The sequence below is a fragment of the Podarcis vaucheri genome, assembly GCF_965113315.1.
Source record: "Podarcis vaucheri genome assembly, chromosome: 2".
Taxonomy (NCBI): Eukaryota; Metazoa; Chordata; class Lepidosauria; order Squamata; family Lacertidae; genus Podarcis; species Podarcis vaucheri.
The window spans coordinates 114,799,647-114,811,961 of NC_138760.1; the positions used below are offsets into that span (position 1 = coordinate 114,799,647).

The window sequence follows — 12,315 nt, forward strand, 5'->3', positions numbered from 1 at the left end:
AGTCTCTGCAGCCACAGTAGGTGCTGCAACCTTCAAACAGTTTGACTTCACCCCAGAGACTCACTCCTCCATCTTCTCCTGAGACTGACAGGTGCCAATTTAGTGCATCATGGATCCTACCCATCTGGATATGCAGGAGTAAGTGGGTAGGTACTGGCAGCAACTGCCAGAGAGTAAGACACAGTGGCAGCCCTGCAGGGCTCTTGTATTGCAGTTGGGCAACAAAGGGGTATAAGAGGCTCTCTTGAGCTTCTCCCTGTCCTTCGTTCCAGGGTGGACCTAACAATGGCAGCAGTTCAAATGTTGTGAAAGAGGCTGAGCTGTCCCTTCTACAACGATTTAAGACAGTATCTTATAACTCCATACTTACCCCAGCTCAGTTCCCAAAGAGGAAAGCAGACAGCATATCTGCTAAATAAGTCTTCTGGGAAAACAACCTTGTCAGTGGCTAAATTTCTTTTCCTGGCACTCAAGTGTCGGAAACGTATAACCTGAATGCTTTGATGTGGGTTATCTGTGAGAGGTCTAGTTCTGTGGCCCTACCTTACTTATGTATCTCCTATGATGTTATAGCTTATAATTATTGTGTAATGTTTTAATTCTGACTATCGGTCGAATAAAGAAATTGATTGATTGATTGTTGTGAAAGAGGCAGTTCTTAACTGAAAACAGTATGGAATAAAAGCAGCTTATGGACTCCCATCAAATCTGGCATGGTGCTCAGTAATCATCTTCATCACCCCTCTGGTCAGTTCCAACACATATAAAAACACAATAAAACACCAGAGGAATGGCTTACGAAACCAATGGACTATGTTGAAATGGCTAAATTAATTGCCAAACTAAGAACTGCCAAACTACATGTATCACCCATACATGTAGTTGCAGGCAGGATTTCAAATAAAAGCAGTTACTGGAAGATTTAATGATAGTGGAGTTTAGATAATAAATGCATATGAATTGTAAAACAGCTAATAAAAAGAAGTAAAGTACAAACTTCAGGAAAGGAGGAGTAAATATCGCCAGATAGGAATATCGCCAGACAGGACACACACACACACTAAAACATCAAACATTAAAAACTTCCCAATACACTCTTGCATCTTTGCACTTGTGTACAAAAGGATCTCAAACCTTGTGGCAGAGAACTCTTGCACACCAGTTAGTAGTAGTAGTAGTAGTAGTAGTAGTAGTAATTTGTACACCGCCCATCTGGCTGGGTTTCCCCAGCCACTCTGGGCGGCTTCCAACAAAGATTAAAAAGACATTAAAATGTTACACATTAAAAACTTCCCTTTCGCAACCGTCCCACTTCACCTAGAACAACCCTTTTCCAACATTTCATTTGTTCAGTAGTCTCCTCCCACTCTGTGTACATAACTTGATGAATCACTGTTCTTGAAATCATTGCAACCAGTCTCTCGAATCCCTTTCCAGGGGAGCAAGGGAGACACCGAACACGCTGAGAACGAGAGAAAAATAAAACCCACCAGGAAAAAGAGAGAGAGGTGAGTCTGTGCTGTCTTGGGAGATGCACACATGCCTCAGGTGATGGGAGAAATCTCGCCTAGAGGATGTGGCACGGTTGGTCCATTTAGCTTAGTCTTGCCTAAGCTACATGGACAGGCAACAGCTGCCCGGGGTCTCTAACAGGAGTCCTTCCCAGGTCTACCTGAAGATGCTGGCGATTGAACCTTGGACCTCCTGCATGCAACGCAGATGCTCTTATCATTAAGCTACAGCCCTTCCCTTAGTGTGGGTGGCAAGGAGAGGAAGCAGGGTTGGGGAGAAATAAAAGGGGATTGCAGAAAGGGAGATGGAGAGACACCCTGCTTACTTTTGGCTCCAGCCCTGATCACTGCTGGTGGCCCCTAGAAGATTGAGGTAAAGGGGACCCCTGACCTTTAGGTCCAGTCGTGACCGACTCTGGGGTTGTGGCACTCATCTCGCTTTATTGGCCAAGGGAGCCGTCATGTGGCCAGCATGACTAAGCCGTTTCTGGCAAACCAGAGCAGCGCACGTAAACGCCGTTTACCTTCTCGCCGGAGCGGTACCTATTTATCTACTTGCACTTTGACATGCTTTGAAACTGCTAGGTTGGCAGGAGCAGGGACTGAGCAACGGGAGCTCACCCCATCGCGGGGATTTGAACCGCCGACCTTCTGATCGGCAAGTCCTAGGCTCTATGGTTTAACCCACAGCGCCACCCGTGTCCCCCCTAGAAGATTACCACTGAGGGAATGCGCCCCTCCAGAGGAAGAATAGGTTACAACTCCCCTGCTCTTAACTTTCGAGCTAGCTGTCATTCAAAACCAAAACTAGGCTTTAAACTGGACTGGACGGTATATGAAACTAAGTTATATTAATGAAAGGACTAATGTTTAAAATAACATTATATTTGTTTTTAGAGTAAATTGATAACAAGTAATTTAAACTTAAAACGCAACTATCTGAAAGTACAAAAGAATGCATGAAACAAGGTTATAACTTGCTGATATTTTTATTGTTAAGAATGCACGGTGAGGGAGATGTGGGGAAGTCCGGTAGAAGACTGAAAAAAGTTCTGAAATGATGAATTTTTCTTTTTTCTCTTCTTTTTATTCTTGTTTCTTTGTATATCTGACTTTGTGTCTTTATCTGGGGGAAAAATGCAGTAAAAAATATTATTTTAAAAAAAATAAGAAATTCCACCTCGGCTATTCAGAGGTGTTATGGGAACACAAGAAGGAAGAGTGCTGTTGTGCTCATGTCCTGTTTTTGAGCTTCCCATGGGCATCCTGATCTAGATGGGCCAATCGACTGATCCAACAGGACTCTTCTGACATAGTGTGTTCTGTGTATTCTACAATTTCTGGGACATTTCCCTTTCAGCTGCTGCAATGGCCCCCCATCTCCTTCCTTGGCTCTTGTGCCTCATCCTTTCGCTGGTGGGACAAAGTTCAACTGCTGAAGATGACTTGGTGGTGGTGACCAGCAGTGGCTCAGTCCGGGGGAAGCGTCTCCCGTCTGGCTTTGGCAACGTCACGGCCTTTTTAGGCATCCCCTATGCTGAGCCCCCTGTAGGCAAGCTGCGCTTCCAGAAGCCCGTTCCTCATCAGCCATGGAGCAAGGTCTTGGAGGCCACCAACTTCAGCAATTCCTGCCCCCAGATACTTATTTCCGGCACTCCAGATGCCGAAACATGGACGGCCAACACGCCCCTCTCAGAGGACTGTCTCTACCTCAACGTCTGGGTGCCCCATCCTCGGCCCTCCAAGCCAGCCGCTGTCCTTGTCTGGATCTATGGCGGGGCCTATTTTCTTGGCACCACCTCCCTAGTGATATACAATGCGGAATTCTTCGCTGCTGCCGAGAATGTCATTGTGGTCTCCATGAATTACCGCCTGGGGCCTCTAGGTTTCCTTTCGTTGCCACCAGCTGTCCCAGGGAACATGGGCCTGATGGACCAGCAGCTAGCCATGTCTTGGGTGAAGCAAAATGCAGCTGCCTTCGGTGGAGACCCTACTCGGATAACCATTTTTGGCGTGAGTGCTGGGGGAGCCTCTGTTGCATTTCACCTCCTCTCACCAGGGAGCCAGCCTCTTTTCCACCGTGCTGTGCTAGAGAGTGGAGCTTCCGTCGCGGCCTGGGCTTGGCTGAATCCTGAGGAGGCCAGGAGAAGAAGTCAGAAGCTGGCCGAAGAGATGGGCTGTGCTCAAGAAGAGGTCCCTGCTTTGGTGAGTTGCTTGCAGGGAAAGAACGCATCAGAGTTCCAAACCGCCCAGTTCCTTGTTGTGGACCCCACGGTGGTTCTGAATCCACCCTTTGCACCAACAACGGATGGGGAATTCCTCACCGATGAGCCACGGAAGCTTCTAGAATCCAAGAACTTCACAGCTAAGCCCATTGTGATTGGTACCACCTCCGACGAAGGGTCCATCTTCGTCTTATATGCAAGCCCTTTTTTGAACACGACCAAAGACTGCCTTTTGACCCGGGAGCAACTGTTGAAGGGGCTGCAGATCACCGTCCGCAACGCAACCAGTGACTTCATCAAAGCTGCAGCTGAGAGGTACAGTCAGGCAGAACCTGAAGGCCCAGCAAGGTACCGTTCAGCCATGGTGAAAGCCTGCGGCGATTACCTTTTCGTCTGCCCAGTCACGGATGTCGCCACAGCAGTGACAGAGGCTGGAAGCCCCGTGTACGTCTATACATTCCGCCACCGCAGCACTGGCTCTGTTTGGCCTGAATGGCTGGGGGCATGCCATGGAGCTGAGGTCCCGTATGTTTTCGGAACTTTGACGCTGTTGAAAGGAACCAAGGAAAAGCACACAAAGGCCGAGTTGGAGCTTATCTCCCGTGTCATGCGGTACTGGGCGGAGTTTGCCCGAAGCGGGTAAGAGAACTTTTTGGTTTCTCCTTTCAGTCACCCTTGCCTCAACAGCACAAAGACAGTCGCTTCTCTATGAGTACGACAACTTAGCCAAAAGACTTGTTTATTGCTTTGAGATTGAAAACATGAAACTTATGGGTAACCCACAACTTGTGCGTATTCCATACCCTCCAACATTTCTCCGATGAAAATAGGGGCTTCCTATTCCATAAGGGACGCGGGTGGCGCTGTGGGTTAAAGCCTCACGCCTAGGGCTTGCCGATCGAAAGGTCGGCAGTTCGAATCCCCGCGGCGGGGTGCGCTCCCACTGCTCGGTCCCAGCGCCTGCCAACCTAGCAGTTCGAAAGCACCCCCGGGGGCAAGTAGATAAATAGGTACCGCTTACCAGCGGGAAGGTAAACGGCGTTCCGTGTGCTGCGCTGGCTCGCCAGATGCAGCTTTGTCACACTGGCCACGTGACCCGGAAGTGTCTCCGGACAGCGCTGGCCCCCGGCCTATAGATGTGAGATGGGCGCACAAACCCCAGAGTTTGTCAAGACTGGCCCGTTCGGGCAGGGGTACCTTTACCTTTTACCTTTATTCCATAATAATAATGTATTATTATTTAGATCCCGCCCATCTGACTGGGGTGCCCCAGACACTCTGGCGGGCTTCCAACATATATAAAAAATGTAGAAAAACATTAAGCATTTAAAATCTTCCCTACGCAGGGCTGCCTTCAGATGTCTTCTAAAGGTTGTATAGTTCAGGGGTCAGCAACAATTTTAAGCCGTGGGCCGGTCCACCGTCCCTCAGACCATGTGGTGGGCCGGACTATATTTTGAAGGGGGGAAATGAACAAATTCCTATGCCCCACGAATAACCCAGAGGTGCATTTTAAATAAAAGGACACATTCTACTCATGTAAAAACACGCTGACTCCCAGACAGTCCACGGGCCGGATTGAGAAAGCGATTGGGCCTCATCCGGCCCCCTGTCCTTAGGTTGCCTAGCCCTGGTATAGTTACTTATCTCCTTGGCTTGAGGGGGTCACATAACTCCACACCCTCCAAAATTTCTCCCATGAAAATAGGGATGTCGTAAGAAAAAGCAGGACATTCCGGGCTCACATCAGAAACTGGGACGGCTTCTGTAAATCCAGGACTCTCGCTGGAAAATAGAGACACTAATGCCAGAGAGTCTCACATTCAGCTTTACACGTTTGGCAAAAAAAACCCAAAATTAAAAGGGGGTGGAAAATGGGTGGGTGTCCAGGACAAAAGACTTTGTCAATCCCGCCCGCCACTGAACCCAATATGTTTTGGCTATGGTTTTGGCAATGGTAAGTTGAGGGTGGCCTGTTTAAAAGCCAAGCTCAAACTAAGATTAGGAAGCATTTCTGATATTCTCAGTGTTCAAAATTTTAGCTGATATCATAATTTGTGTGCATGCTAATTATAAATAATGTCATTATCTCAGCCTCTCTGGATCTAGCTTGCGTTTCTCTATACTAAGGTAGCTATTCTACTTATTCTACTATAACTCCACACTTCTTTCTCCTGTGGGTTGAGGCAGGGGTCGCTAATAGCTAATCACGATGAGCAGGCAAAACCTCCGGAAGCTGCTATGCACTGATAACGCTGATTGCAAGAAGGGTTGTTTGTGCATGTGCAGAGTTGCACAGTTAACAGGCACTGCATTCCGTTTTTGTTGGGGATAGTGAGCAACTGATTAGTGTGAAAGCAGAGTGTTTCGAAATTTTGTACAAAGTACACGCGCATGCGCATGCATGCACACACACACACACGAGTTAGCTATAATGCAATTGCATTACAGTGGTACCTCAGTTTTCGAAGAGCTTAATTCACAAACAACTTGGAAAGCAAACGCTGGAAAACCGGAAGTAGGTGTTCCGGTTTTCGAACTATTTTGGAAGCTGAATGTCCCCTGTGTTTCCTGTTGCGCTGCTAATTTGTGTCCCTCCCGCACCCCCATTGTAATTCAAGCCTTCTGTTTCCAATTGCAGTGTTCTGAGGTGATATTTGGAGCTTGGGGCTTTTTCAGTTAATTTGTTTTTGTGACTGTGTGGATCCCAGTTTAGCTACTGATTGATTGATTGATTGATTGATTGTGTGACTGTGGAAATGGATAAATGGATACTGTTTTATTTATTTTATAGTAGATCACATTGTTTTCATTTTATGGATCAATGGTATCGTAAGATAGCAAAATTCATGTTAAATTGCTGTTTTAGGGATTGTTTTTAAAAGTCTGGAATGGATTAATCTGCTTTGTATTATTTTCTATGGGAAAACACGCCTTGGTTTAGGAACGCTTTGGTCTGGGAACAGATTTTCCAGAACGGATTAAGTTTGAGAACCAAGGTATCACTGTATAGTTTTGAGATCTGGTTCTCACAAATCTGGAAATTAATATTTTAATGGACAAGCTGACAACTCATGTACGAGAGAGTCAAACGGACAAGAAAATCACTACTTCTCAATCTACCAGTTTTATTACATACGTAACATCAACAGAACATAGTTACAGGCCTCCAAAACCACATGGTGATTGGTGGGAACTTTGCTTAACTGAAATGACTAAAAAGTTAAATGTAATTAAACAGACATTTGGTGCTTTGCAGGGGTGGGGGTGGTAAAATCAACTGTATGAACCACTGTTTATGACTGCAAATAAAGAAAAACAATGAGGAGAGAATGCATGCAAGTCCGTGAAATAAGACTGCAAGAAAGAAAATGCACCTTGAAAGAGAGAAAAATAGTATATGTTACATTATAGTAATTCTGGGGACGCTGGTGGCGCTGTGGGTTAAACCACAGAGCCTAGGGCTTGCCGATCAGAAGGTCAGCAGTTCGAATCCCCGTGACGGGGTGAGCTCCCGTTGCTTGGTCCCTGCTCCTGCCAACCTAGCAGTTCGAAAGCACGAAGTGCAAGTAGATAAATAGGTACCACTCCGGTGGGAAGGTAAACGGCATTTCCGTGTGCTGCTCTGGTTTGCCAGAAGCGGCTTAGTCATGCTGGCCACATGACCCGGAAGCTGTATGCGGACAAACGCCAGCTCCCTCAGCCAATAAAGCGAGATGAGCGCCACAACCCCAGAGTTGGCCATGACTGGACCTAATGGTCAGGGGTCCCCTTTACCCTTTACCTATAGTAATTCAACACCTTTAATTACTGCCTGGTTAGTCTAAAATAAATTTTAAAAAGGAAATTGGATTAACAGAATCAGAAATAGTACTCCCATCTAGTATCAAAAAAGGCAATAGTTTTGACTTTCTGAAATATTTTGTATATTGTATATTGTATACACCAGATTTCTCAGAAAGTACACAAATCTGTCTCTTATTATGGAATCACAGATCCATTGGTCTCTGCGGTCTGTAAAAAGGAAACGGTTGCTCTTTTAACTGGAAATCATCTTTCTTCCTCCTCTACATGATTTTGTGAAATCACAGCCTCGTTAGTCTTTGGCTCAATGAGCTCTAAACCAAGTTTAGAATATATAGCTGACGATGATGAAAATGGGAGGCATGTTATCCCTCCTCCAAAACCGGCAACATTACATTAGCTTAATTATGAACACGAGTAAAGTATTTCACTGATACTCAACATCGTTGTTTCGGAAACTCCGTCAGATGGGCAGGGTACAAGAAAGCAGAGTTGTGTATCGTGTGCCTCACACAGAACCAGGGCTATTTGAACAATGATTTCTTTGCTTCCCACTCAGCAACCCGACTCCTTCCGATGCCAGTGAAACAAAATGGCCCGTCTACGACCCGGCACAGCCGAACTTCTTCGTCCTCAGCACCGAGCCACCCCGTGTGATGGAGCCATCACTGGCTCAGCAATGCAGTTTTTGGAAGACACTCCCATCAGGGGCATCAAAGCCAAGTGAGTGGAAAGGGGGAACAGACAGGGCCAAATGCTTTCCTTGCAATGGTCACCTGCCATGGATGCTTTAGCAAGGATTCCTGCATTGCAGGGGGTTGGACTAGATGGCCCTAGGGGTCCCTTCCAAGTCTGTAATACGAATAAATGTCCCCCACCACCATTCAGGCATGGCTTTTTCCAGTTAAAACACAGTGATTTGGGTTTTACATGAACAAATTTCTCACTTGCGCACATATTCGCTTGGGGAGCTCATTCTCACCTCAGATATCTCTTGAAGGTCTTTTGTTTATACTGACAGGCTTATTCAGTTGCTTGCAGTCATTTCTATATTTATTTTGCTTTGTTTTATGTGCATTTTATTGTATTTCTTCATCATCATCATCATTTATACCCCAGCCATGTGGCTGGGTTTCCCCAGCCACTCTGGATGGATTCCAACAAAATATTAAAAATAGGATAAAACATCAGATATTAAAAAAAAATCCTAAACAGGGCTGCCTTCAGATGTCTTCGAAAGTCAGAGAGTTGTTTATTTCCTTGACATCTGATGGGAGGACGTTCCACAGGACAGGCGCCACCACTGAGAAGGCCCTCTGCCTGGTTCCCTGTAACCTCGCAGTGAGGGAACCGCCAGAAGGCCCTCGGAGCTGGACCTCAGTGTCCGAACTCATATTGGTGACTGGAATGTAAATATTTTTGTAAATAAAATAAAAATAGATCAGAAGCTCAGTGTGGTGGTGGTGGCCCAGGAGAAGGGAAATTCTCTGAGGCAGCCCTAAGTTGTGGAATTCCCTCCCTACAGAAGTGTGTTTGCATCTGGCACCTTCATTACCTAGTTTTTTGTCATGTGCTGAAGACATAGCTTTTTACGATGGTCTTAGACACCTGGGAGATATATTCTTATGTTCTTATTTATAGCATCCACCATATACTTACGACCTTAATTGTTGAAAGCAGTTTTTTTAATATATATTTTTCATTGCTGTAACCCACCCTGGGATCTCACAGGGAAGGGTGGATAAGAAATCAAAATACTACTATTAATAATAATAAGTTCATTTCCTCCTTCATTTGCCATTAAAATCCAAGAAGATGTCTTATCCACACAGGAATATGAAAGGAAGGAGGAGCTGTGAATTAAGAGAAAGGCTTTTTTTTCACAGGTAAGTATCAGTAAGGATGGAGAGAAAGAAAGGATCTGGTTGGAAGTTGGGAGAAAGTAGTCCAATGGGACCAGTATAATTTTTTTGGTGGAATACAATTTTCTCCAGCCAAAATTAAGCGTTTAAAAGATCCATTTGAAAAGATTTGATTGGGGAGCAATTTAAGCATCTGCTCCTGGAAATAATGGGGATTAAAAAGTGGTTAATTTGAGTTGGGTTGTGGTTTATATTTACTTCAGTTTATGCCACCACACTGTCCCATTTGATTCACGGTACTTGATACTATTTTTACATTGGCAATTACAGTGGTACCTCGGGTTACATACACTTCAGGTTACAGACTCCACTAACCCAGAAATAGTGCTTCAGGTTAAGAACTTTGCTTCAGGATGAGAACAGAAATCGTGCTCCGGTGGCGCAGCAGCAGCAGGAGGCCCCATTAGCTAAACTGGTGCTTCAGGTTAAGAACGGACCTCCGGAACGAATTAAGTACTTAACCTGAAGTACCACTGTAGTTCTACGCAAAGAAGACCTGTTGAAATGAACGGAAATTACTAACAGGTTCCTTAAACTTCAGTGGACCTACCCTGAGGAAGACTTGGTTGAATACAACTAAGTCAACATAACAGCTCCTACACCTTCCGGGTCCTTACGGAAGACGGGTTACTGCACCACTAGCACCTGGGCACCCCTTGGAGACGACGGGCAGGTTATAAATGTGAAATAATCACAATACATTGTGAACTGAAATAGGAGTGTAGTGCAAAGGAGAACATTTTTCTTCCATATTTCATTTTTATATGTATATGGAGAAATAGTCATTTTCTTGATTGAAAATATTTGGATCCTCTCAGTCACCAGGATTTCCTCTTTTCAAACATTATAAAAATATGAAATTGTTGATATGAAACACACCAACATTTAAACCAAGGATGGAGAATGTGTGACCCGTTACCCCCAGCCAGCATAGTCAATAGTAAGGATTGACTCAAGTTCAGCAACATATGGAGGGCCATATGTTCCCCACCCCTGAGTTAGGCTCCATCTGTGGTCTAAACCACTGAGCCTAGGGCTTTCTGATCGGAAGGTTGGCGGTTCAAACCTGTGGCGGGGTAAGCGCCCGTTTTTCGGTCCCAGCTCCTGCCAACCTAGCAGTTCAAAAGCACATCAAAGTGCAAGTAGATAAATAGGTACCACTCCGGTGGGAAGGTAAATGGCGTTTCCGTGCACTGCTCTGGTTTCACCAGAAGTGGCTTAGTCATGCTGGCCACATGACCTGGAAAAACTGTCTGTGGACAAACATCGGCTCCGTCGGCCAGTAAAGCGACATAAGCGCCGCAACCCCAGAGTCGTTTGTGACTGGACTTAACTGTCAAGGGTCCTTTACTTTTACCTCTACAGAAGGCGTGTAATGCAATATCTGATACCACTTCAAACAGCCATGGCTTCTCCCCCAAAGAATCTTGGGCAATGTAGTTTGCTAAGGACGTTGAGAGTTATTAAGAGACCCCTAGTCCCCTCTCAGAGCTACACTTCCCAGAGTTCCCTGGGAAGGGAGCAGGATTGTTAAATGTTGCTGAATTACAGGTCCCATAAACTCTGACCATTGGCCATGTTGGCTGAGGCTCATGGGAGTTTTGTAGTCCAACAACAAGCTACAGGTTCTCAACCATTGGTTGGCGGGGTCAGATCAAAATCAGCACACCCTCAGAAATGTCATGGCCTGCACATGTGCTTTGGGGAAGATCTTCCAGGACACCCATTCGCAACCACACTGAGCTATCCTCCACCTGTAAAAAGATCTCCTGCTAACACCAAATGCTTTGTGTCCCTCAGAGATGTCTGAAAAGATGCAGAAGAACCTATTATGTGGAATTATAAAGCTTCGTTTTCACAGAAAAGGCTTGCTACTGCCTTGCAAAGACCTGCTGAAAGCCAAGGTTGATTCTCCAAGGGCTGCAACTCTTCGAGATGAAGCAGAAGTATAGTGAAAATGGATACCTTTGTTTTCTTTTTGTGAACCACTAGGCATCCACAAACTCAGCCCTCCAGATGTTTTGCGACTACAACTCCCATCATCCCTAGCTAACAGGACCAGTGGTCAGGGATGATGGGGATTGTAGTCCCAAAACAACTGGAGGGCCGAGTTTGGGGATGCCTGACTTAGAGGTTTGCTTGCTTTTTTTACAACCAAGCGGGATGTAACTTTTATGCAATAAATAAATCTTTTGAAAGCATTTTCCCAGTTTCCTATTCCTGCCTCTGCATTACAGCAACAAAGGTCAGCAATATAAAGTGAAATTTTGTGTGGAAACGGCTGTGAAAAGTTTAGCTTTAGTGGGGATATTCATGTTCTGCACAAAGGCCAAAGTTCAGATCCTCATATAGAGTCTGAGTTCAACAACATCTGGGGGGCCATACAGTCCTCTCTCCGCATTTATATTTTGTTTTTACCAGCTAGATTTATTATGACATTTATATCCCGCTTTTCCTCCAAAAATTTCAAAGTGGTGTGCATGGTTCTCCCCTTCCACATATTTTCCCCTTAACAACCCTGTGAAGCTGAGAAGTAGTGACTGGCCCAAGGTCACTCAGTAAGCTTTATGGCCAAGTGGGGTCTTGAACTCTGGTCTACTGGGTCTTGGATTGCATTAAATGCAGCCAGTACAAGCATGGTATATGTCGGTTATTTGGTTATTATACAAGAAGAATTCATTGGATCCCTAAATCCTAAGGCAAGGTGGAATACTGTCCATTAAAAGAGAGCCCCAGAAGAAGTTCTGAAACACAAAACATGCAGCAAAGAAAAGTGTGGGAATATGGGCTACTAAATATCCTGTTTTAAGTCGTTTACAACACTTCCCCTTTCTACCCTCTTAGCATAGAATA

The 12,315-nt window shown here is 45.3% G+C and overlaps 1 protein-coding gene across 7 annotated transcripts; it reads left to right on the forward strand.

The window, feature by feature from the left end:
• Positions 1 to 1,347: 1,347 nt before the first annotated feature.
• LOC309524805 (cholinesterase-like) lies at positions 1,348 to 11,663 on the forward strand. Of its 7 annotated transcripts, none has more exons than XM_082209867.1 (5): positions 1,348 to 1,508; positions 2,872 to 4,375; positions 8,100 to 8,263; positions 9,353 to 9,426; positions 11,263 to 11,398. In XM_082209867.1, exons 2-4 carry the CDS (start codon positions 2,880 to 2,882, stop codon positions 9,397 to 9,399), a joined length of 1,707 nt encoding a protein of 568 aa, XP_082065993.1. In that variant the 5' UTR covers positions 1,348 to 1,508; positions 2,872 to 2,879; the 3' UTR covers positions 9,400 to 9,426; positions 11,263 to 11,398. The 7 variants fall into 7 exon arrangements, with proteins under 7 accessions (XP_082065993.1, XP_082065994.1, XP_082065995.1 ...); XM_082209868.1 differs by having other exon boundaries at positions 9,353 to 9,430; positions 11,265 to 11,385; XM_082209869.1 differs by having other exon boundaries at positions 1,352 to 1,508; positions 9,356 to 9,426.
• The last annotated feature ends 652 nt before the right edge of the window (positions 11,664 to 12,315 follow it).

Bases quoted from the DNA above. Each gene is read 5' to 3' on its own strand.
- LOC309524805 (XM_082209866.1), top strand. From the start codon at position 2,880: ATGGCCCCCCATCTCCTTCCTTGGCTCTTGTGCCTCATCCTTTCGCTG. The intron at 4,376-8,099 runs GTAAGAGAACTT...CTTCCCACTCAG, and splicing joins GCGGAGTTTGCCCGAAGCGG to CAACCCGACTCCTTCCGATG. The intron at 8,264-11,262 runs GTGAGTGGAAAG...TGTGTCCCTCAG, and splicing joins ATCAGGGGCATCAAAGCCAA to AGATGTCTGAAAAGATGCAG.